Source organism: Ostrinia furnacalis, unplaced genomic scaffold, assembly GCF_004193835.3.
Source record: "Ostrinia furnacalis isolate ACB-3 unplaced genomic scaffold, ASM419383v2 OfSCF2998, whole genome shotgun sequence".
NCBI classification, from domain to species: Eukaryota; Metazoa; Arthropoda; class Insecta; order Lepidoptera; family Crambidae; genus Ostrinia; species Ostrinia furnacalis.
Genome location: NW_021133237.1, coordinates 93,471 through 120,393, shown reverse-complemented (window position 1 = coordinate 120,393; position 26,923 = coordinate 93,471). Strand labels below are relative to the sequence as shown.

At 35.3% G+C, this 26,923-nt stretch overlaps 1 protein-coding gene and 1 non-coding gene across 3 annotated transcripts in view; one reads left to right on the top strand and one right to left on the bottom strand.

Annotated features, from left to right (window-relative positions):
• Positions 1-555: 555 nt before the first annotated feature.
• On the bottom strand, positions 556-628 carry TRNAK-UUU (transfer RNA lysine (anticodon UUU)). The gene has a single exon. It is a non-coding gene; the product is annotated as a tRNA-Lys (tRNA).
• An 18,131-nt stretch (positions 629-18,759) lies between these two features.
• The window catches only part of LOC114356913 (facilitated trehalose transporter Tret1), a 29,491-nt gene continuing 21,327 nt past the window's right edge, over positions 18,760-26,923 (top strand). The window contains exon 1 of one of the 2 annotated variants that reach the window (XM_028310301.1): positions 18,760-19,068. In XM_028310301.1, the coding sequence (XP_028166102.1) occupies positions 19,023-19,068 (46 nt within the window). In that variant the 5' untranslated portion in view covers positions 18,760-19,022. Of the gene's footprint in view, positions 19,069-19,122; positions 19,468-26,923 lie in introns of those variants that run through there. The other variant, XM_028310302.1, reaches the window with a different exon arrangement.

The following is a 26,923-nucleotide window of genomic DNA, read 5'->3' as shown; positions in this document are numbered from 1 at the left end:
TCAATGAACGTAAAGTATGACTGCAATAATTCGCGGTAACTCAAACTCGTAAAACAAAGGATTATCTTGGAAATCTTAAACAAAAATATGGCGTAATTGAAAAATGCCTTTTGTGAAGTTTTTAATTAAGCAGGAAACCGGAACAACTGCGAATATTCTTGTCGGGAACTCCGCAAACCGACTGGAAGTAAGAGCCAAGTGGGCAAAGAGTTCTTGGCTGAAGTGTTTGCACAAACGGAGTTAGTTGCCTAAAGCTATGTAGTAGTTGAGCGTCTTGCATTTATTCCGACTATTGGATTTGGACCGAATCATTCTTATTTCCGAACAACTCGATTCGGTCGGTCCTATTTTCGTTGAAGAGCCGAACGGCTCTATCTAAATAAAGATAACCCATTTGACGGGCAAGGCTTGCACTTACGTCATAAGTTACGATTGGGAATTTTGGACGTGTATTTTGTAAGATAGAGTAAAAAAATTTTTGACGTAGCAGTCTTCAATTTCCGAATCCGACTCTACCAATACTGTTAATTGAATAAAACATGTAATAAAAAATCTCGCCCGAACAGGGACTTGAACCCTGGACCCTTGGATTAAAAGTCCAATGCTCTACCGACTGAGCTATCCGGGCCGTGCAGTGAGGCCTAAATAAATGGGTCAGGAATGCTTGCTTATTTTTTGTTCACTTGGGCTGAGTTGCACCATCATTATTTTAACAGTAACTTTAACGATAACCGGTGATTTTTGTATGGAGTTTGACAGATTTTTCTCAGCACTGGCCCATTTTTTGTCCCGAAGCAGTGGTAGGGTTAACATTGGGACGTGTAAAAGTGCTTTTTAAAAGCCTATTTGAAAAAATAAATGAATTTTATTTTTATTTTTATTTTTTGATGTTTGTTACAGTTAAGGTACGATGGTGCAACCCAGCTTCAAACGTGTGTTCAAGGTAACAATCGTGCCTATTTAATTAGCTATTAAAATATCTGATAAAAAGCCGTAACATTTCGAACAACAGCTCATCATACTACACACTATGGAACTTAAGTAGTACAACAACTTATTACAATTTTGCTTGCATGTGCTGTTTTGCAAAAAAAAGTAGTTTGATGTGCACCTGTTATAATATCCGTAACTTTATTTCATTCTTTTTCTTCTTGTCTTGTCGACAACAAACTTATACAGTTTCAGCCCAATACTTTCTTTAATTGAAAAAGTGTTTAATTAATTAAAATTACTTACATTATCAGACTTATCTAAATAATAATGATACTTATGTACCTATGTAGTTCAGAACTGTAAATATTGCTGGATAGTAACGATTTCTTTGATCTTAGTTAAGGATCTGACGTTTATTTGACAGCTACAGGATATTGCTTTTCTTTAACAATCAAGCTCTCAGTACTTGAGATCGTTCTAAGTTATTATTAATTAAACTAAATTGTTGTAGACCAAGTAAAACAATGTTGCAGGCAACAATAGCATGTCTTTTGTCCTGTCGACTCTATAATTATTAACAATTTCCAAAGCAAAATAAATTCAAATAAATGCTTCATAGGTCTAAGTATAACTATAACACGTTAATTAAAATTGTAGTCTTCCAACCTCGAAATTTCGAATTCTTCAATCGATTTTAATTTCTAATCTTTATTAAAGATACAAAGTTCAAAATGTATTACAGATAAGTATTCGTAACTAACCGCTCTTTTAACTTTCTCGGCATGAATATTTTTAATGTCTCTGAATCCTGTTATTATATTCATTTTGCGGCAAAATACTCCCGCAGACTGAATATCGATTTTCTACTGTGTTTCAATTTGAATCCTACTAATAAGCAATTAATTATAGAGCTTGACCTCCATTGATTGATCTTGATGAAGTGAGGCGGGTCGTTACATTCCCTCTAATATGGTCGAGTGAAGCGATGGCTGGTTCACTCGTCATGTCTGTGAACAGGCGCTGCTTTCGGGGACTGGTCAATCCAAGTTATTCAAATTTATGTATGCGAGTCATTTCTACTAGTATCTTAATATGTAAGTCTAGAAATTAGCNTTAATAAGTAGGTGAGATGCAAATGTTTCAAGATCATAGAATGCAGCGAGCAATTCCAGGGTATTTTTATAAATAAATAATAAATAAATAAATATCCTTGGACATTTTACACTGCGCCGCTAGCCCCAAACTAAGCAAAGCTTGTACTATGGGTACTTGTATTTAAATGTAAAAGTAACTGTAACTGGGACCAATTTCCGATGGCTGTTACACGATGCGCGATTGCGGTTGAGGTTGACCAGTGGTTGAGGCATCGAAACAAATCATTTGATTGCAGGGTACATGATGTGCTGTGTCAATGTAATCTCTCCAGTCTCCACTATGCTAAATTATGTTTTAAATACTTGGCAGATGCATTATAATGTTTATTGTAGTTATTTGAGTAATTGAGTGCCAAGATGTTTTTCTCGGTAACTTCGTGTACATCCAGCCGTAATTTTAACGGCGGGGCACGCTGAGGTCAATAACCCCAAGAATGAAGCAAATTACTGGAATGATATTTTTCGTAGTTTTTAGCATTACTAGTGTCTTGCACTTTTGTTAAGTTAAATTAATTTCTATCGTATTAAATGTAAATTTTAGAAATGTAGGTAACATTATTATTTTGATTAGATAAAAAATCTTTTGTCCTCCTACCCTAGTTGCTCTTATAAATCTCCCGTTGTGTCACTACCTTGTTTAATATACCACGCAATCTTGTATACCCATTCTTATAAGATACACCATACAAGAATGCATGGTAAATTCAGTGAACTGCTCCTGAATCGAATGTACCTACTACTACTATTTCTATTTATTTATATTAACCGGCAGACAGTGGTGACTGAGTTTGTTGCGGCGCTTCTTCTCAGCACTTGCCAAATGTTGGTCTCGAAGCGCTGGTAGGGTAAAAAGATTATGAGACATGTAGAGGCTCCTTAAGAGCAAAATGACGATTTGTAAGAACTATTTATTAGTCCAAACAAATAAAGAAATTTTGACTTTGACTTTGACTTTGATCGGGTATAATACATAGCAGCGTGCATCCAATTTCCTATGATCACGCTATGACCCTCTGCCTACCTATGACAGATCACATACTTATATTGAAAGCCATAGTACCTATATCATACGAAAAATTTTGTCATCAATTGAGACTTTATGGAGATTTTTTGTCATAAAAGGTTTTCTAAAGTAAAAGTTACGTAAAGGAAGAAGTTCAGTTTCAGAGCTTTGTTTTGGACATATTTAGTGGGTTGTATATTTTAACACATTACTTACAAACTATGTAAAATAATGAGATCATTTAAGACATTCTCTACAATACCTATACCTCTAGCTAATGATAATAAGTTCCTCTTCAGATTTTTATTTGCTAACATCTGCTATTACTTAACTAATATCTCTCTATCTCCATATTTATAAGAATCCAACTCTATCCTCGGACGTATTGAAGCTCAAAAAGTCAAAATAAACATTTTCCAACGCCAGCGTCCAAGCCCGGTGCATCAGAGATGGGGCAGGATGTGTGGCAAATAAAATCCGAATGGTTCGATCTTCCCCAAAGTTATTGCGAGTTTATATACAGACGGACATATTCCTTTTTACGGTTAAAAGGCGAATTCACAGCGCCCCGCGATTGCTCGTTCGTTTCGACAGTTATTGTGGTACAGCCGGTTATTTATTTTTACTATCGTATAGAAATGTGCAAAGATCTTATTTCTGGTAAAAATAGAAGTTCTCATACTAGATAAGTAAATTAGAGCTTAAGTCCGTCATAGATGTTATTGATATTAGTATAGTTTAATATAGCTCCTTTTGAGTCGCCAGAATTACTCGACAAATAATCGTTAACAAGACCATAATAAGGATAATTAGGCAAAAGAATGATGGGCACAAATGTATGGAAAGTGGTACCCGCTCCAATAGCCATAACCAATACTTATTTCAAAAGGCCTTTAGATGTAGAAAAATGTCTGCTATGGGGCCAGTTCTAATTCACGTTTTGAAAGCAGTAATTCCACTAAGTATTATATGAAAGTATAACACAATCATCCATGTATACGAGTATGTACTATGACTAGAATCTATTAATATAACTAAAATAAACATTGAAAAGTAAAGGATTATACCTACGATGAACTACCCAAGCCATTAGCCCTTTATTCGCTTTCATCATCATCATCATGATCATTTTAGCCATAGGACGTCTAGTTGAACATAGGCATCCCCCAATGATTTCCACAATGGCCGGTTGGTGGCGGCCTGCATCCAGTGCCTTCCCGCTACCTTTATGAGGTCGTCGGTCCATCTTGTGGGTGGACTTATTGGGTCTTGTGGGCTTATTCGCTTTAGCAACCCATAATAAAACCCTTAAGAAGTAATAAAACTCCAACCCCTTTATTAATCAAAGCTACACCCTAGTTGAACTCTGGCTTAAATTGTCATTTGGTATGGAAATGTCATTTTAATCCAAGGTTCATCCTAGGTATAACTTTTTATTAATAAGGGGGTAGTAGTTCTTCAAATAAAAATATTTATTTCACAATTATCCCTATCAATAAAATTATAGAATTAAGGAAGGATGCTGGAGCAGTAAACCCTTCACGCCTCGCATAACCTAAGTAGGTACCATACGATGGACACGTATGATACTTCGCTTACACAAAAAGTATGTTTATCTTCGAACGCAACCAGATCTAAGGCTGGTGGTCATAGTAAATGTTGTTCGTCTGGGTAAGACCTTTCAAATGACACTACAAACATAACCATTGGAGCCGGGTCCCATTTTGCCCATTGTCCTTTATCATAAGCATAATATTTTATTAACATAGAGATAAATAAGTTCCATTCCAAATTCTCTATTACGGTCGGAGGAACTATTTACAGTGACTCTATTTGCTTGTTTAATTTCGTAGTTATGTCCGAGGGAAAACCAAACTGGGAATGACATCAACGCTAAACACAGTGCTCTTTATTTAACTGTAAATTTACCAAAAAGTTATTTTTAACTAAAGCTTAATTTTCATGAAAATCACATCAACTTCAGCTGTGTAAAATCCCTTTTCACCATTTTTGCTGCAGTTTTATTTTACGTGCGCTATCACAAAGCCCTATTTTAAAACAAAATAACCATGCAGTTTATGCACAGCTAAATTAACTTTCTCATTTGCACATACGAAACGACGTCGTATTTTTGAGGAGTTAGCACAAATGGTGCCGGCCCGAAGGCATTGTAACTTCATAACTTACGGTATCCGACGCGAAGGATGCAAGTTATTCGCTCTGAACATCCCTTGCTATGCATTTATGTTTATTACTCTCCTGTATCTCTCTTTTTCGGTCTGTATTTCACTGAAATAATTAAAAGAGTGAAGATAACGGATAAACGAACAGTAGCCGAATTCAACTGTAAAATTTTCATTGAAATGTTGTTTTAATTAAATCTTGGTTTAATCTCGCAACAAAAAATCCAAATGTTACGCTAAAAATTGAATTATAGTTTTTTATAGAAAGTTTACGGGAAACTTCCCTATAAACAACCAACAACCTATTTAATAAAACAAATAAATCATTCCCGTGTATCGAATAAGTATCCCAAAAATAGTTGATCTAAATCGATTTTCATTCCATTTTTATCGCGCGTCGCATTCAGGCACGAAAATCCATCGATTAGAGCTCACATTTTAGGTCGCGATAGTAAAATTGAATAAACTTTTTATAATCCTATCAATCACTACCTTTAGCCGTTTATTCCCGGGGTGGGCTATTGGTCACGTACACTATAAATATTGGACGGAATGTGGCAATATTGACTTTATTCCTTTCCATCTAAAGAATTAGCGCGGCTATATGGCCCGAGTTAATCCATAAAATCTTTGCTAAGATGGGTATTTCAAATGCCAATTTGATGTCGGCAAAATATAAGTACTTCCAAAATAATATTCAATGACTTATGTAGGTAACAATAACCTACTTACTATTTGTTGTACCTAATTACGCTATGAAATCAATTAATTTACGACGTGTTCAAATGTAAAAGTGTGAAATAACTACAAACTGACAACTTTTGATATTTTCTTTCACTTTTGCTGGTGAAAATCTTACCTACTTACCTTGATTGAATGAAAGTACGCCATAGGTTATCATTTTAAGTCTGGCAACATTCTGGTATAAAGAGCCACAAAAATGTCGGTTTTAAACACAGTTTTATGTAACTACTAAACATGTAGATTTTTTATGAAATTGTTGAAAACTTGCGACTTTTCGACGCCAAACATAAGAAAAAACTACACTCTAGAGAGCTACATAAATGAAACAACTACCGCAAATATAATAAATTTTAACCTTATCATAGACATTCTTGTTTCCCTAGAAGGCCTGAGCTCACCGGCGCAACGAAATTAAGTGTCACGTCAGACTTGGCCGTTTCTCTTTCGCTGTTTGTGCCTTTTTTCAGCGCCATTATTGTCTAAAAAGGCACCCGGGTTTTTCCCGTTTAATTTTGTCTGTATGCAATTTAGGGTTAGAGGAATTTGTATCTAAGTAGGTCCTTGAAAGGTAGCTACTTAAAAAGGGATAAGGGATAGGGATGATCGCATGAATTCGGGCGCTTTGGTGCTTTACGTTGGTTGGAATCGGTAAAATTCAAACCATGAGTTGCGAAGCTGTTTTTATTTGGGTTCAGGGTTTCTTTTCAATAGGTAGGAATCATTTAAAGTAGTTAGTATAAAAGCACTTCCTTTGGAAATTATTCATGTAGTTAGCTACATTTTCACGCGTTACATTAAATAACACTAGAATATAATACATTTGTAACTTCGGTCTTTTTGATTGAAAAAATAATTAACGCCAACCGTTTTTTAATCTTTAAGATCATCAGCATCAAGAAGTATTCGTTACAAAAAAATCAAAAGACCAACCTATCTATATCTAATAAGCTATATCATAAATCTCGCCTTTGATGACAAATCCACTTCGAAGCTTCAGAAAACTTCAGCCATTATTTTTTCCTCATTAATGCGCTAAGACGTGTATAACGCACGTAGATTATACGAGATTTACTCAGATCTTTACAAATATATTGTGGATATCTTGAGTCAGATAAATCGTAAACGGTGATTTAGGTGTCAGTATGTCTACTATACAACTCGATTATAGTATTTTGTTGTATTCTATCTGTCGCAATATGGCAGCAAATATTCGTAGTGGTATGAAAGAGAAAGTAAATAAAAGAAAATGTTATTTTTCAGACGCAAACAATTCAGAATCTTGTTGTAAATCAACAACAGATGTAGGCCCCACTTCGTAAATCTATATTTTTGCTCTACATCTGGTATGTATTTCCAGGTTGGGTGAGAAGCAGATACACCCAAAGATACTACGGGCTTCTTTTACGAAGACTGCAGACATATTGCGGATATCAATGGATGGTGTGCTAACAATCAGGTGGGACCAGTAAAGCTTCAACCACAACAACGCGTGCAGATCATCATCGCCGCGGCGCTATCATAGGCCAATGATAGGTCACGCGACCCATGACAGTCCGCGCGACCTGTCATTGGCCTATGATCGCGCCGACGTAGCATAAGCCCCTTACATGATCTAATGAAAATTTCAGAATAAAGACTTTCAATCTAATAATCCACTGCCATTGTTTAAACCCCGGCAGTAAACTTTAAGCCCAAATCTGAAAAAAGGTTAGTCGATACAATAGGCTAAGCCAAATGAAGCCCAGCTTCCATAGAACAATGGGCGGGTCGCACTCGCAAAGATACTGCTAAGCGTTTAATTAAAACCCGCAAAAATCATAAATTGAATGGTAACAGATGCGAAGTATCTCACAGTACGAAGCCTTAGGTCTAAAAGGGTCGTTTTAATTTTCAAGCAATTAGTAAAGTCATTAAGTTGGACTACAATACGCTTTATACTGTGTAATGCTTTTTTGATTACTTGTAACTTAAGATTAATAAATTGCCAAAACCTTTTTTCGAAGTTAGTAAGGTCTTGTTCCCAAGGAAACGTCCTGTTAGTTTGCGGGATCCCGTTTAGTAGGTTTTAATATTAAAGTTCACGCGAACATCCCGTTTGCAGTGTCCTGCAAAAAACGATCCTTTTGAATTTGTATGTACCTATGTCGAATTTCAAACACATCTGAGTGTTCACACGGCAGTCCAGTTTTGCGGATCCTGAATTACTGGGTCCCGCAAAACTAAATTGCTGTGGGAACGAGCCCTAAACGCGACTATTTCCACCTCTCGTTCCCACCGCTGCAACTCCTGTGTAGCCAGGATCTACAGCTTGAACGCCAATAAAAACCCAACCAGTGATGGTCAAGTTTGTCCCGGGGGAAAGTTAAACTGTCATTGGACCCGCAACGAAATTAATCAGTAGGTAGAACATAAGAGGAGTTCGAAATTAAAGTTCGACTTCCGTCCATTGCAAACGAGCCCGAAATAAAATACGAGTATATTCGCTCTTTTTCTTGTATTAAGATGTATTCGTTATAATTATCGGCTGACCAATACTGACCATTAATAGCAAAGTTTGTCGTAACCAACTTTGCTGGTGATGACGACACAAATCGCTCCATCTATATTAATGGCGTGTTTCGGGAAACTCTTACAACTTTCCAATTCTTTTACCGAATACTTTTAGTTAGATTAGTTTTTATCCTTTTTCTTTTGGAGCGTTCCACTAATTTCAATATTAATCAACATCTTTGTATTTCCAGTATACCTATTAATTCGATAAAGCTTCTCCATTAATTGGTGACAATTTGTTCTGTAATGTCTACAGTACCTATTACATTTATTGCAATGCAAAATAACACGTATCACGACTTTATAAGCTCCATTCTTGTGCTTGAGGCGCTGTCATCCGTAGTAACTGTGCCTGCAACTTCGTAAGCGTGAAAATCGTTTTCCAGTCGAAGAAACATTTCACATTTACTATACTATCTACAAATTAAGTACCGCGTCAAAGAGGGGTAATGTATTCTAGATTTCTAACTATCAAAAAATTAAAATATAATTTTAAATTCTAACTATATTTATTACATCACACATGAAATAGGAATTAAATTCATCCTAATACAGCCAAGTGTATAATCAGACGTTGTAGAGTTTTTTTTGTTACTTTATTTTTGTATTCGTTAACGTATAAATGCATAAATTACATTCATTGAAATTAGTAACATAGTAGTTAGAAAATCATCGGACGTCCACCCACAAGGTGGACCGACGACATCATAAAGGTAAGCAGGAAGGCGCTGGACGCAGGCCGCTACCAACCGATGAACATGGAAATAATTGGGGGAGGAGGCCTATGTTCAGCAGTGGACGTTCTACGGCTAAATGATGATGAGTTAGAAAACAAGATTTAAATTCAAATCCTGAGTTGCTATGGCATGTAACTACCTAATTAAACTTAATTATAACTATTACGCGTGGAAGACTGCGCCGAACAATGCAAACTTTAGAACTGCCTGCCTACCATGAGTTTACGTTAGGTGTGCTCGCTAGCGACTGCGTAAAAAAATGACATTTAAATGTATGACATATTGTGCAGCGCCCCTAGTGGCTACTTTCAAGAAATAAAAACTTCATAGAATTTTTTGACGTATTCGCTAGCGAACTCACCTAACGTAAACTCATGGTAGGCACACTGAACTTACTCTCCGTTTGTAATGCAGCGGCGCTCGTACTCTTTAGTTTTGCATTGTTTTACTAATAAGTTTTATAGTGTTATCATTTTTGCACTATTACCTACTGTTAATGTTATTTTGGAAGCTGTAATATTAAAATTTGTTCTTAATTATCCAGTCATCTATCTTATTCTGCAATCAAAAGATACAAAATTAATAACCTGCGGAAAATGTCATGTTATTTTTTGTCAATTGATAGTTACTCTCTCATCATATCTGTAACATTTCTCTTAAAATATGTATGAGTTTCTGCAAACGGCCTAAAATATTTGCATTTTTAACTGTTATCGAAAAAATTATGACATGTTACAAATCGAGTTCCAACAGATTGGAGGCTTGTTTGAATAAAATTTTGCATACAGATTGGGTCTACGTCCCGGATTAGCATAGGTTGTTTCCCAGCCCCCGAGGGAAACTAAAAGCAAGGGGGAGGGGGATTATCCGGTTTTTGCCTAGAATTTTTCAACGCACGTTTGCGTATATTTTATTTTTATGGAGACTTAAGCCTATGAATATGGCAGCGCGAAATAAGGTCAGGGAATAAGGTGGTAAACCCAATAGGCTTGTGATAAGGTTCATTTGTTATTGTTCGTTACATCGTGTATTTTGGAAAAATTTCTTGTTTAAAATGTAAGTAGGCTTAGCAGATTCACCTTTATTCCATTCTCATCCGATACGTAGGTAGTTCTTTGCCGCAGCGACACGATTCTATTTTTACGTTATACCTGTGTTTATACCTACGAGGTCTGATACAAGGTAAAATTCTATAAAATTTCTGGGTATTCAGCAGCTACAAAAACATTTTGTGGTTTTCTACACGACCTTTTTTGAGAAAAAAACTTTTGATCATCGAATCTAAAAATAAATAAAACTTTTTCAAGAGACCTCTCGCTTCTTCTCAGCACTGGCCCATTTATTGTCCTGAAGCAGTGGTAGGGTTAATACTGGGACGTGTAAAAGTGCTTTTTTTAAACCTATTTACAGAAATAAATGAGTTTTAATGAGTTTTTAATGAGTTTTTTAAATATGGCGGATGTAGTGAGGAATCTTGCAGTATAGTTACGGAAAATGTGTCATACTCGTAGCTAGGTGTATATTGGCTCACTCTTACTACCTATAACTTACTCTACAAACAAATAAATGTAACTTTTCTCAACACTCCTTCGTTACAACTTACACCTAAACAATTTTTCCTCTTGCTCTGACTCTGACCCTGCTAAAGACGTTTAGTAGTATTCTACATTTGACCTATGATAATGACACGGAACGGGGCTGAGCTACGAGGAAAATAAATTCTAATGTATCCCGAGTGGATACGGCCGCTTTGTGCTAGGCGCGACTTAATGCAACTGCTTGCAGATTACGTTCCCGTTTCTTCGACTCAAAGTGTTTTCGCGCTGGTTCATAAATAACGAAACAAAATACGAAGTCATTTTGAAATACCTAGATTAGTCTTGAGTTGAACAAAACTTATTACCTACAAAGCTTTGAAGGACAAATGTGAACTAATTAAAGTGTTGTTTCAGACAATTGAGTTTCTATACGAGTACATATTATTTCACTTGATCTTTGCATTAATCAACTGTTCTAAAGGTTACGATGCAGTAAAATAAACAAAGTTTTCCTCCCCCTTACATTTCCCAGTGACCTGCTGATCACTCTATACTTCGTTCGTTCGTTCGTTTCAGCCAAATGACGTCCACTGCTGGCCAAAGGCCTCCTCCAAGGTTTTCCTCAATGCACGGTCCTGCGTTGCCCGCATCCAGGCTCTTCCCGCGACCTTTATCAGATCGTCGGTCCAACTCTATACTTATCCAACTAAATTCTGGCACGATGGACTGACGACCAAATAAAAATTTTTTGGTCGTCAGTCCATCCTGCGCGTCATAAGCCAGGCTTTTGATTGAATAGTCTGCATTCAACTTTTTTTTATCCACAATGACTTAGTACAGTTCGAATAGGACAGAACGAAGAATCTTTTAATAGGACATTGAGGAAAGAAACTAGGTTATCCATACTATAGGTATAAATACTACACAAACAAGACAATAAAACCGTGCACCGCATTCATGAACACCGGATGGCACACTAAAAAATTTATGCAGTCAAAATAATGAAACTTACAAGATGTTTCAAGCTGAATTTTTATGAAAACAAATTCTAACGCAAGCCAAGTGTGTACACCGCTTTGTGCACTCATGGCAGAAATATACTTTGCAGATATTACGCCTGAGCATCTAGGTATTAAAGAGCATCAAAGACCATTCCTTGAAATTCAAATTAGCATTTCTTGAAATTCTTAGTAGAAAATGTTGATGATAAATGCATGGTGTTAGTTGTGGATATTTAAATAAACGAAGTTAAAACGAGAATTTATTTAATGTTTAAACTAGAAGCAGAGGCGTTCGTTCGTTCGTTTCAGCCGAAAGACGTCCACTGCTGGACAAAGGCCTCCCCCAAGGATTTCCACAAAGACCGGTCCTGCGCCGCTCGCAACCAGGCGCCTCCCGCGACTTTCACCAGATCGTCGGTCCACCTAGTGGGAGGCCTGCCTACGCTACGTCTTCCGGCTCGAGGTCGCCACTCAAGAACTTTCCTGCCCCAGCGGCCGTCGGCTCTACGAGCTATGTGGTCTGCCCACTGCCACTTGATTTTAGCGATTCTGCGGGCTATGTCAGTCACTCTGGTTCTCCTACGGATCTCCTAATTTCAAGCAGAGGCGTAAAAGAATTCAATATAACTGAGACGACCATCAATTTTCACAAAGATAGTAAAGTGCCAATTTAATTAATCGACCTAAAAGGTTTTTGTCTCCCAAAGTTGTCTAGGTCAAAGAGATAGTCAAAGGAAATAACGCGATTAAATACATTGCAAATTGTTCTCAATAAATTCCAAAGCCAACTGAACTTGAGTCATAAAAAATAAATGGATTTAGGCCTTAGGCAACCTTCAGACAGGGTCTGGCCTATAAAATAAATTGCGACCAAGCTTACACCAATTTGATTTTCTTGAACATTTCTCGTTTCGCCGGAATGAAAAGTAGGGTTCCGCTGTACACAAAGACCCCATTCAAAACAGACCTGTTCCCTGAATCTAGTCTCCAGGAGCTCCCGAGGGACGACCGCACGTCCTCTCACCATTTCCAATTCAAAAACATGTACTAAACTACTCCCGTATGTAGATACAGGACTTGTTTTCTTTGTACACGCACTATCGATAAACACAATTTGCATTTGCAAAGACACGATTTGTATGAATTTCCCACTTCTTAAAAGGAATCCTACGTACCTACAAGATACCTAGAAAATGGTATTGCCACAAATATGGATGTTTGCGAACAACTTCGGGTATTCCGAAGCTTTTCATTTCCAAACAAGACAGTTACTGCGTAAACTTGGATTACATTATGCCTTGTTGAAAATTCTCAGGAAGATTTTGGTGTCGACTTTGTTGATTAGATACTACCTACGAGTATTACGTTAATGAATAAATATAACAAGGGAAAACCTAGAAAACCCCGAAAATATCGCATAATTACGTGTCAAAAGTTAGGTCATGTTATTTAACAGCTAAATAATGTAGATTTGATTTTGGATCGGTTTCAAAACGACCGAAGAAGAATAACCTGAATAACCTTTAATACCTATGCGTTACATCCAGTAACCTAATAAGTATTTTTAGGAAGGAGAAAGATTTTTTGATAAAGCTCCCACTATTAGGTACAGGAAGGGCTTTCGGAGTTAAGTTCAAAAATCACCATTATGATATGTATTAGTTAGGTATAGCCTGTTCAAGTCATAATAACTGACCAAGGCACTAGAATATCCACATAGACGCTTTGAGTGTTAATTTAATTAACACCTTATTTCAAGCATAACAGAACACTATCTAGGTACTAAAACAAGTTACAGCCGTCAGAATAACGATATCGGGTCTTTCGGTTTTCGCATAGATATACGTCTTCCAATAAAAACTATGAATGGCCAATTCCAACCCCCCTAAAATTTATGGGATCGAGACAAAAGAAAGCAGTAATTTCAAGGAATCGCTCGTAAACTCGAAAATTATTTTTAGTTGTAAAATTGGGGCAGCAAGCATAAAAATATTGCATACGGCGTGTGATATTGAATATAAAGTTTTATTACTTGACTTTTCAATACATAAACAAAAATCGATTGAGCTGATTCGATTTGGATTGGCAGTATCAATAGGTATACTTGTACATAAAATATACCTTGGTGAAAGTGAATCCCTCATTGTTAAGTACCTAATCTGTGCCCCGTTTCTTAGTACGAGTAAGTAGTAGGTATCTCCTGAGAATATTCTACTAGACTAGACAGTAATTTTTCACGTGTAATTACAACACCCAACACAGCTGTTCAGCAGGCGTAATATAATATTTTCTAGCCTTGTTACCGAGTACCGACTATAGATCTACCATCATAAATATTATGTTATTAACACATTATTATCATCTTATCCACATTATATTGCGTATGAGAAGTACGTTACGATGCCTAAATTGATTTTAGCACATGTTGTTTACACGTTGTGGTGATGTCATAGCCTTGGGCCCTGAAAATCTATCAGAAATGAACAAACCAGATGCAAGTTCTGTTACGACGGAATTAAACTAACTGTCGCCCATGTCTTTGCACGCGTGAAGTTGTGTTTCTTATTTCTTATTGTATCAAACTTTAACCCTTTATTTCCCCAAAACCCTTTAGCACCTGCTTTTTACAAAATAATTTTACGGAATATTTTCGTGGCGTATTTTATAACAACTAATTTTACGTAATTTTTTTGAAAGATATTCTAACCAAGCATCTTATGAATGAATTCGATCTATATTTTTTTCTTTGAAATAGCTTAAGAAAAAGGATGGTTATCATGAAAAGATACATTTTCCTTTACATAACCGTTTCAGAATTCTGTTCTTCTTTACGAATATAACTGCAATATTTTTTTTTTTATTTTTTTTTATTTGTATTATGGATTGGACGGTCATGCAAAGCGTCATGCAATATTCGCATGAAACGGATGTATGATCATTTGATGTTTTCTCCAGTAACTTATTACTTTCCTCACTTTTTTCACCAGGATCTCCGGTTACAACTTTGTGATGACCAAACTATGTACATATGTAGGTTTAGTCACTAGCTTGAGATCAAATTATATTTTAGTTGCAAAATCAAATCTATTCCAATCAAATAAGGTGCTAGCTTGATGTGCTGTCGGACCATGATACACGTGATGTTAGGTAACTTATTGTTGTCATTTGATATTTGACTACCTGTGGTCAGCGATCGACTGTAACCTTGACCGTCACTCCAAGTGCGTGGTCACTGCCGTCCTGTCAACTCCGACTGAGTACATATCAGATACCAGAAGTATAGTGATACGAAATTATCGATAGCTCCTAATCTTTTAATTAGATTAACAATAAAAGTAGGTCGACATTTTCTAGTAGATTGCCAAACTAAGTTTGCAATTTTAAGGACTACAACAGCAGATGTCAAATAGCACATCAGATTCTTGAATAAAATTTTTTGTGACTTGGGAAGACCAACTGCCCGAAAAACGGAAAACCTGAAGTGACGGTTAAGATTAACACTTTTTAAAAATGTATAAATTCATTAACTCAGTTATAAAGAGCACTTTAACATGTTCCAACATAACTTTTTAACATTAACTCTACCACTGCTTCAGGAGAATGATATGAGCCAGTGCTAAAAAGAAACAGTGCAAGAAAGTTTATCAGTATTATCATAATAATTTTACAACATTCACTGCAATATTAAGGAAACACATTTAAACAATTTGTTGCGCTTTGACCTCAACAAATCTTGTTTAAGGAAATAGGTAACCTGCTTGTTGGTAACAGATTGCAAACACACTGAAACTTCTATCTGAACAAGTGAAAACAGAAAAAGTGGCTACAATCTCTCCAATCGATTTCTCTTGAATTTGCATGTCATCATGAGTATTTTTTTTCTATAAGGCATTTTTTACTTTGACCATCATACCTACACGTATCTTTAATCAAACTGTCAAAACGGACGATATGAAAATATCGTTCAAATATTTATTGCTGATAGCAAAATTAGCTCGCTAAATGCGTAAATATTTTCTAAATAACTTGTATTTACAGGAGCAAGTCTGTTTACTTCAGTAAAAGTCATTATCCTGTTTATTTTAAAATTCTTTTTGTTTGTAACAATGCACAATGACTCGAAGTTGGTTTCAATTTAATTGTTCTTCAAATTACTTCGATTAGTCATTCTCGCTTACTTAGGATTATAGCTAACTAAATATTGAAGCTATAATAGTATTAGTACAGTATTTATAGATGGGTAACTCATGATTCCTGTGAATTTAAATTTTATAAGTTTCAGGAAGCTATTCTTATTACCAGCGAGATCGTGTACTCGTACCTTTGTTTCGTGGAATTTGCGTGTGCAAGTCAAAGAAAAATCAACCATAACAGCTAAACTTTTTATTTTATTATTTAAACTGAAGACGAACCTATTTAAACATTTTTACTGACACGTGTTGCATGTATTTACATTTTAACAAGGCTAAGTCTGGTGTGTTATGATGGCGATAATTTTTTAATTGTTAAAAATATACGAAATTCGCACTGAAGTTCATGAAATCAATATCGTTTAATTTCTGAATTTCACGCACGCTATTGTATTGTTACTCTTGTTCATTTTAATTTGAAAATGTCAGTAACATGAACATAGGTTATTACGTTATTGTTTAATGCGTCAACAAATATTAAGTATCAATAAAAAATATTAAGCCGAAAAGTCATTGAACTTTCTAAAGTCATTAGAGATACAGACAAATCTTGGAAACTTAGACATAAGAAGTTTGTTGTGAGTTTCTTAGAATTTGCTATTTGAACTTTTTCTTCAAGAACCAGAAAAGTATGTTTTTCCACATAGACCTACAGACGACAGCTCATCAAGCTAAACTCTGTAAGATCTTATGCCCTTGTGATAGAGACTATTTTGCAGCAAAAATGTAGAGTGTGATGTGTTTTTTTTTTGTTTTTACAGGTGGTAACTAAACTCTGTGCTAACAAAATATTTTTCTTAGTTCGATAATAAACCATTTACAGTGCTACGTAAATTATTCGTGACAGCATCAAGTGGAAAGTAAATATACGAACAATAGACTGTGCTGGATATTAATCGACCTGGTTGTATGAGAATGACCATGAAAGCGGTTGGCGGCGAACCGCACTTGGTCATACAACTATGATATAAACGTAGAAAACAATAATAACATTTTAAAATTAAATGTCTTTATTCAGTTTTGTATGTATTGTTTTGTTTTCGGTAAACGAACTAAAGTCGCTGACATAGCCCGATGGATTAGCAAGCTGTAGTGGCAAAGGGCAGGGCACATAGTACGCAGAACTGACGGCCGATGGGGCAACAAGGTTCTGGAGTGGAGGCCGCGTACCGGAAAACGCAGCGTGGGACGTCCACCTACAACGTGGACCGACGACATCGTAAAGGTAGCAGGGAAGCGCTGGACGCAGGCCGCTACCAATCGATCAACGTGGAAATCATTAGGGGAGGCCTATGTTCAGCAGTGGACGTCCTATGGCTGAAATTATGATGATGATGATGATTCAATTTTGACCAAGATTTGGCACATATTATTATTAATGATCGTCAAACCATCAAACCAAAAAAGAGTTACCCTTTTAAGGGACTCTTTAAATATCTCCTTATCTTTTGGCCCGGCTATCAGCGCTTCCAGACTCGAGACAAACTTATTTATCGCACGTACTCGTATGAATAAACTTCAAAAAAATATAGTGCCGCTTTACATGTCTCTTTAACTTTTGGGTCCTACCAGCGATTCAACAAACTTAACTAATCAACTTTACTTAAAACAAGGTCTACTAATTTATGTCTATCAATTTCTTAAACCTTGTACCTATTCTTTGTAATTATCAGCTTTTGTAATAAAGTTAGTCTGTTACTTCCCTTATCTCCCTTTATCTTTAGAGGTTAATACACGGCTCTTTCAGAAACAAAAACTATTAAAGAATTTTCTAACTTCATAACCTTCGATAAAGGATTTGTATCGCCATCTGAATTTTACGGCGATATGTTCAACGTTGGAATGAAATTAACCGTTAAATGAAACGCAGCATACCATTCAATTTTCACAATATAGGTATATTGAAAAATTAATAAATATTTTTGAAAACGATTACATACAATAAATTAGAACTTAGACAACATTACTGAATTAATTTTTCAAATGTACATACGGGTCATATAATTTACCCCGGAACTTGAACTTAGAAAAACTGTTTCCAAGAGAACTACAAATAAACTTACGTTTACCCAATAATATATTATCCGACCTACGCTTCTTTATTTAGTAGGTAAAAATGGAAGAGGTGGGCTTGGGTTGAACTTGTTCAAGAGCGATAAATTATTCTAACTTTAGAAGAAAAAACTTGTACAAGTCACAACTTTCTGGCGCAAACTTGAAATGAGGTTCTTTAATATAATTAAGTTTAACCTATTTTATTCATTCAAGACATTTTCATGGTCAGAAGATTTCCCTGGCCACCTTGTAATTCCTAAAGTAAGATGATTAAGCAAAGAGTGAAAATACGTCAAATCATAAATTATGCCGATCCAATGACGTCTCTCACTCTTTAAGTATGAAAAATGTCCCAGAATTCTATTTGTGAAATCGCTCAAAGAGTAAAATATGATTTAAGTGATCTGCGGAAAAATACTTGAATGCTATAAATTTTATTATGGAATCTCTTATTCGCAGTACATATGCTACTTTGGCAGCTAAGCACCGAATAAGTACTTACATTAGTATAGATTCCCCAAAGAGGAAAATAATTCAGTATTATTTTATGCACACAACGAATTGCCATGAATACCAATTAACCTAAAACTGCGGTTCAAAGGCAAACCTACAGCCGGCTACCCGGTGACGTTATCGTGTGGCAACGCGCGACAAAGAATGATAAAGCAAATAGTTATCAGAAGCGAGTGAACACACGCACTGAGAGGGCGCCACGCCACGGTCGAGCCGCGTCACATTGACAGCTGGGACAGTCAACAAAACGGGAACATTATTGTCTGTAGTGCGTTCAACTAAACCATTCGCGCTTGCGGCGAAACGCAGACAGCACGTGGCTTACAAAATTAGACCGGCATGACACAACGCGTCCGCTCCTCCAGTGCAAAACACAGTAACCACAGATCATAAATGTTAAAACTTAGTGAGTGTATCAGCAATGGGCACCAGTCGAAAATGGAGGGAGTATATGGCGGCACTCAGTGGTCAGTATTCAATTGTTTCACATTAACTTTCAGGAATACGCTCCGTACCGCGTCGCTAAGCCGGCAACACTGAACGTGGTTCAGGCCTGTGTTCACACCAATTTAATAAACATTATTGTTTTTGTGTATTCAAAGTGAAATAGGAAGTGTTATGTGTGGAAATGTGTGTTGATTTTTACGAGCTGTATCCTCAGTAGAAATCGTCCAAAAATAAAGTGTATTTCATAATATTTTATCAGATTAAACTCGGTAGTCATGTCTACCAATTAGCTTTGCTCGCCGTGTTTACACCAATTAGCAAATAAATAAACTGTGTTTGTTGAAAACATTAGCAAATGTGCACATTATAATCTCAATTTGATATCCAAACACAGATGACATGATTAATGAGGTTAAGAGGTAAATCATATTATTGAGCTTAAAATGAGTCATCTTTCTATACATATAAATTGGTTCAACATGTTCATATTATGTCAACAGCATGTCTTCTATTACATTACACTCAGCTTTTTAAACTTATACTTTTTCCGCTACAACTCCTATATTTTCCAGGTTAGTCTAACTTTTTTATTTACAGTATAACACTGAAACACAAATATTTTGAAATTTCTGTCAAGAACACCTGTTGATATCCTGCGATATAAACCAGACTTATTTCCTTACTTTTTTTATATAAACTTATTTTGAGTAAATAAGTATGTGCCGAACTGTCTACTCTACTTACTACATTATTATTTGTGTCATTAATTTCAAAATACTCACGTAATAAACCAAATCTATAACTATGTATTAATAATTTTATCTTTTCGATACAATTATCAATTACAGGCACTATTAAAAACCCAAGATTAATATCAATTGCCTGCTTCTTCATTATCTTATCAAGATTATATTACCATAATCTACTTGATGACTATTCATTTACAAATCCGTGGCAAGTAGTTAATTTATTCCTAAACTTATTCTTACATATCGAATCCAATTTAGTGAATTTATCAAAAAAAATGAATCCTGTACTGAAGATTGATCTTCAACAATGATTCCAATCTTGAATGAAGGATCATTAAATGAATCAATTGCATAATTAAGCAACTTCCTTTAAGATCCTTTAATATTACTCGCAAATAATAATATCCTGTTTTTTTCTGCTAATTATACATTCCAGCATGGGGAACTAGAAATCATTCAGATTTCTATTCAGATCTCATTTAGAAAATTCTACTAAATCCAGCCGGTTAATCTTAGTTTATAATTGTAGCGGTAATAAATCTTGGTTAGTAACGTAGGTAATATGATTCCGTATTACGTAGGCACGTTAAACCGATGTCAGACCTCTCTGTAATGAATCACATGTTTTATTCTAGACAAGACAAATGACAAAAGCCATAAAAACAAAAGAAAACTGCCTGATGCAAACTCGATACTGCATTGATATATTCCGGAATGTGGAAGGCAGACTATACATTACTGCACGTGGGTTGCATAAGTAAACATTGTGTACCTAGAACATAATGTTTTTTCTAATCAAATCTGCAGTTTAAACTTTGTAGAAACAAATTAAGCTAATATCCTCCAATAAAATAAAACTGTTAAAGGGTGTGCTGTAAAATTAGGCTAAATAAATTCGCAATTTTGCTGATAAGGAAAATCTACAGTTATAGGACCTATCGGTTTTCCTCTTCCTTTTACCTGGTAAGAGAACATGCAAATCATAAATAATGATAAAAATTGAAATTACCTAAGTAAGTATATTATTATTTGAATTGAGAAGCAAATTGGCAAATGGAGGACAAGTATTATTAGGCCACCAATTTTGTTTATTTTCTTTTTGTACACTAATATTTATAAAGAGAGATTTGATTGTTTGTTTGTATTAAATAGGCTCCAAAACTACTGAACCGATAGGAAAAATTCTTTCATTAGAATCCTACATTAGGATCCTTTTATTAGTTTCGTATGTAATAAAGAGTAAGTAGTTATTTAGGCAAACAGATGATAAAAATAACGCCAACTTCGTTACAAACCCATCGTCATTCATTGTTTAACTGCCGATTGAATCCGAGTTCGTACATCGCTGTTGAATGATGCCTCGTAAAAAAAACAAAAGACGTCCACAATGAAGCATTTGACAACATAGTAACAGTTCGGTTAAGATACCCTGCAGACCGCAGACATTTATTGGCCGATAGTTGTGCCCGATTCTAATTTGCATGAAGAATCAGCCGATACCAAATTGGTGTAATGTGTGCACTTTCATACATGTCCACTATTTAAGCTGACAAAAAGTCTGTAGTCTGCGTCTAGGTAAAGCTAAAGTACTTGTGATTGATGCTAATCTCGAAAACAAAGTTGATCCTAGTACCTTATTAACAATGTACCGCGATTTTTCTACTACGAGTACATACGTATTCCATGTTTTGTATGAGTAATCGTAGCTATTCTATCATACTTCCTACTAATACGCGAAAGTTCATAAGAATGGATGTGTATCACTTTTTCACGATAAACGTAAGTATTGAAGCAATTTTCATGTTAAGGGGAGACTGGGTACGGTTGAAACAATTTTGCTTTTATTGTCTATAATTTTGTTGTTTAATAACCAAGTGACGATTACGATACGTGAAATTAAAATGTGAAGTTTTAGCTACGATATGGCTGTATCAGTATAGTTCCCGGGTTACTATTTATAGAAATATACGAAATTTAAAAAAAAAGAAATTTTGTTTCAACCGTCCTCATGCCAGGGGCGGTTGAAACAGCGATTGGGATCTGTTGAAATACATACAAATAATACAATAAGTACTAATAAAACGTGTTTTATTTATAATTAATACTACGAATATTAAAATTATGGTACCTACCACATGACGACATTCATCAGTCTAAGTTTAATATTTCTAAAACATTAATTAGCCTTTGATAAGTAGTAAACATTAAAAAAATAACAGAAATATGATTAACTAAATGATATCCAAACCTAATAAACATTAATAATAAAATAATATTAACATTCTGAATAAAGTTAACGAAAATCTTTTTTATTTTTTCAAACCATACTTTTCCGCCGCTTTCCGCAGTGAATATCCAGCTATTACCTCTTCTTATGCTTTACTAAGTCAATTTCCTCTCCGGAAATCTTCCTTACCCAAACTCTCGATATCTACAAAAAATTAACATTAATAAATTTTCTGTTTCAACCGTACCCACAAAAAATGTTTCAACCGTCCCCAACCCCACTTTTGGTAAAATATACTTTATAGTTTCGACACTAATGATAACACATTAAAAATAGTTACTGGCCCTTATTCTACAAGCTTCATTATAATCGCAAACGCACACTCGATACATTCACATAAAAAGAACAGGTAGTATAAGCGTTAATGTAAACTACTTACTTTGTTGGTAGTAGAAAAATACTTACTTTGGGTAGTAAAAAACAAAATGGTGTTTTACACACAACGTCAACGCGTTAGGAAGTTATTAGGTACTAAATTCGTGTTCGGACCTGTCTTCCGCTTCTTTTTCCCCTAGGACCCCTCACTCCCCGCGGAACCGTTTACGAGATATTTGCTCTGTTTCAACCGTCCTTTGTTTCAACTGTACCCAGTCTCCCCTACTTTTTAACCTCGCTCAAACTTATCCTTCCATATTCAGCCTATGTTCATCAGAGATACCTACTTAATGATGAATTCTATTGGTTGGTAAAAGAAAAAATTGGCCCAGTAGTTTCGGAGCCTATTCAAAACAAATAATCAAATCTTTCTTCTTTATAATAAGTTTAGTCTAGATATTGTAGACGACTTTTTTTTTTTTTTTTTTAATTTGTTCATTTTTAATTTCAGAGAGAGCGCGGCGCTATCGGTTTACGCGTTGCTCTCTCCTACGTGATTTAGAATTTTAATTGTTGAAAGATTTTAGGTTGCTAACTATGTTTTCAATGTGGGTGGTAAATGTTTTTATGGAATCTTGCTTGGTTATAATTTGTTGGAAATTGAATGGGTCGATGTTGTAAATTTGGCAAACTATATTATGGCTAAGTCTTGTTGATTGAAATCTTGGGCAGTCCTGAACGAGATGCAACATTGATTGGGTGGTTATATTATCACACCGACATGTGTCATTGTCAGTAATCTTGAATCTGTGGAGGTATTCTTTATGGTATCCGTGGTTTGTGAGTAACTGAGTAATAGAAAAGGAGGGTTTGATATGTGATATGAACTCGATAAGATTTTCATACGAAGGGAGCCAGGATTTAGTGTACGCGCAATTATCTGGTGTAGAGTAGAGTTTTTTGGATTCCTGTTCTGATATTATTTTATTTTTAGATTATTTCACAACCAAATCGAAAACCATTTAATCAACCTTGACCGTCACAGTGATTTTCTTTAGGTAATTTTCTGCAGATGCGGACGTATTTTTCGCATTGTTATTATAATTTGCAACTATTTTGTATTTTGATGTTATTCTTCGTTAATTCAAATCATACACGGGCGTTAATCTTCTTTTATGCAGAAAATGGTAATAAACATAATTTTCAATAACAACACGAAATGACAATACAATTCAGTGGAAATAATTTTACACAACACATTCACTGTAAGTATAGGATGTTCGCACACACATTCTATAGTAGGTACCTACTAAAATCTGTGACATGAAAATGAAATTCATGAAATTTACATTCAAACAGACTGCTTTAATCTTTTCTTAGTAATAACACAAAGTGGTAATAATATGCGAAAGTACCTTTGTCTAGCAGTCTGACTTTTGTTTGTTAGGTTATTGTTTCGATCACTAAACCAAAATGGGTATAGAAAATCCATAGAGGAATTAATTCCTCTATGAGAAAATCGTAAATCGAAGGTTTACTAGGTACCTTATTTAATTCGTATTTTTGATCTGAGGACGAACGTCTTTCTATGGTCTTTTAAAAATATCAGTATGATCTGAGGACGAACGTCTTTCTATGGTCTTTTAAAAATATCAGTAGTAGTCGCTAGTCACAACAAATTAAGAAACAGGTAAAATAATGACACTGCGCAAAAGTTTTACATGAATGGGAACGAAAGAGCTTACGTATCACATGTCAACTTGAAAACCTGTCTTCATATACTCGTATTACTTAACAATGACAGTAAGGATAAGTTTAAGGTCAGCCATGAAAGGCCGAGCGGAAGGCAAACGATTAAGTAAACATTAATTATTTTAAGGTAGTTAATATGAAATGGACAAGAAAAATTACAAAGTTGAAACTGAAGGAAGAACAATCAGTACTGTTTTTAAATTGAAAATTGTCTCAATTTAGTATTTTGTTATCAACATTTAAATAAAAACCAATGTATTTTTTTAAGATCGAAGATCTATATCCTAAAAGATACTAGCGGCCCGCCCCGGCTTCGCCCAGGTTGGTTTGGACAAATGAAAAAAAAACTTATGTTAGTCAGAAAAAAATAGAATTGTAATGGTGAAATGATATTTCTAATCGTTCTAGTAGTATCAGAACGTATTCAATAGAAATATACAAAAATACAAATATTTCCTCTTTATAATATTAGTATAGATTATCTTTGTCTGAAGAAGATTCAAAAATCACTACGTACGAGTAGAATAATAGCGGTGACTCACTTTTATCCCAATCGGTCACAATCGTTGCGTTATCAGATGATAATGATAACAACAACTAGGTTACAAGATGAAAACGAATGATATTTTCATAATATCACGTTATCCCGCGGCTCTAGTTTTGTTTCGTTCGTTCATTTCAGCCAAATGACGTATACTGCTGGACAAAGACGCTAAGGATTTCCACATTTGCGCTGCCCGCATCCAGGTCAGCGTTGCCAGACGTCCCGATTTTGGCGGGACGTCCCGATTTTTAAATCAAATTTAAATGTCCCGCGCGGGACAGGCTCTGTCCCGCTTTTCGGAGAGAGACACTCACTTCACCAGACTTGTTTGAAACCATATTATAGCCATATTATTCTAAAGAATTTTTTTTAAAAGACGAATTTAACGATAGAGTAATCTGATTCTGATCTGATTTAAAATATTATTTTTTTGTTAAAATACATTTTCTATGGCTACTTATGCTATCTATTGTCACGTAAACGTAATTTTAAGTCAAATAAAAGGATAAATATTTGAAAACCTTTGATTATAATACGTTTTTTTACTATGTCCCGCTTCTGACGGAAGAATCCCGCTATTTTCACTCAAAAAGTACCAAAGTCCCGACTTGGCAAAAAAAAAACTGGCAACGCTGATCCAGGTACTTCACGCGACCTTCACTAGATCAGTCTCATTTCATTAATCTAAGTAATCCATCTGCGCACAACAATTGCGTATTTCATAAAAAAAAAGATAAACTAAAAACACAGATTCTATCACAGATTACTTTTTAGGATGGATAAAATATTAGACAATGAATATTTTATTCCAACAATCTGTCGAGATGAAATACCCACGCATTCCATTTTCGTTACTGGAACACTTTTTCGCCTCTGCAACTAAGAATTCCCAGGATTAAAAGTTTTTTGCTGGAGATTAGCGAGAAATATTCTCAGAAATAAAATTGGATTAGATATTTCGAATATTATTACCCAAACTTATCAATTTATCAACAAAACGTGCGAGGAAATAAAATTACATTAACAATGACAATTATTTTACAGATGTAGCGTATCCGAGTCATGGGAGCGGCACAGGAGGGGTAACATGACGTGACAGAGCATACAAGTCTGAAGCACATCTGAAGTCTCGCTTACGTTTGACGTCACAAAAACACCCTCTCGTGACGCTTCCATACCTCATGCGCTGACTCAAACACTAAGGCTGAGTTGCACCACCTTAAAAACCGTAACTATTACCATAACCGGTATTTTTTGAATGGAGTTTGACACAATTTTGGCGTTTGTTAAAGTTAAAGTAAGATGCTGCAAGCCAGCCTTACTAAAGATAACCCTGAAAGAAACTGACCCGGCTCGCCTTAGTGCCTAAAGTAAGATCTCTTTCATTTACAAACATTTGCTCAGTACGGAAACCGAACCCTTAGACCACCGTCTCAAGTGTTGGTTGGAAAATGCTTTAGACAAAAGCTTCAAGAACTTAATAGGGTTTAAGTACCATTCGGCAGACTAGTTACTAGTGAATGGTTTTCAGTTGATAGCTATAGTATTGTATTCAATGATTTGTTAAATTTTACTGTAAACAAAACATCATAGGTGCCACACATTTTTTGTGGCAAAAGCGCACTCATTCGTCAAACATTACCTTCGTAGCCAAACATTTAAAATTCAAATGCACGTATTTTTTACATTTCATGGTGACATTTAAAATTTTTGCTTACTGATTCACTATTTACAATGTGTTTATTTTTGTAATTCTCACCTTACCTACAACGCTTAAATGATTTCACTACTGCCCAACAATCAAATCGGTCTATTATTGTGTCATGAAAACCTAAAATACAAATGACTACATTAGCTAGGTAACTTTGTATGTTGTAGGTAACAAATTCCATACAAAGTTACCTAGCTAGAGTATTGGAATTTTATCATTATCCAAAGGTTTATGATTACCTACTTCAGTACATTACAAAACCCTGGCATCTTAAGTTTTTAAATAGGTATGTGAAAAAAAATCTGCATACAAAATACTTATACCTATTAGAACATGCTACAATCAAGTAAAAACAGTAAATCTCACCGACATGGCCTAGATTTTATGTCTATGACAACTAGGTCTCAGTGCGCATTTAGAAATTTCTCGATTATTGCTCGTTGAGTGTTATTACTTGATCGACCTTAAATCAGAGATAAACAATTAGAAACCATATGAGCAGTAGTTTTATAACCTA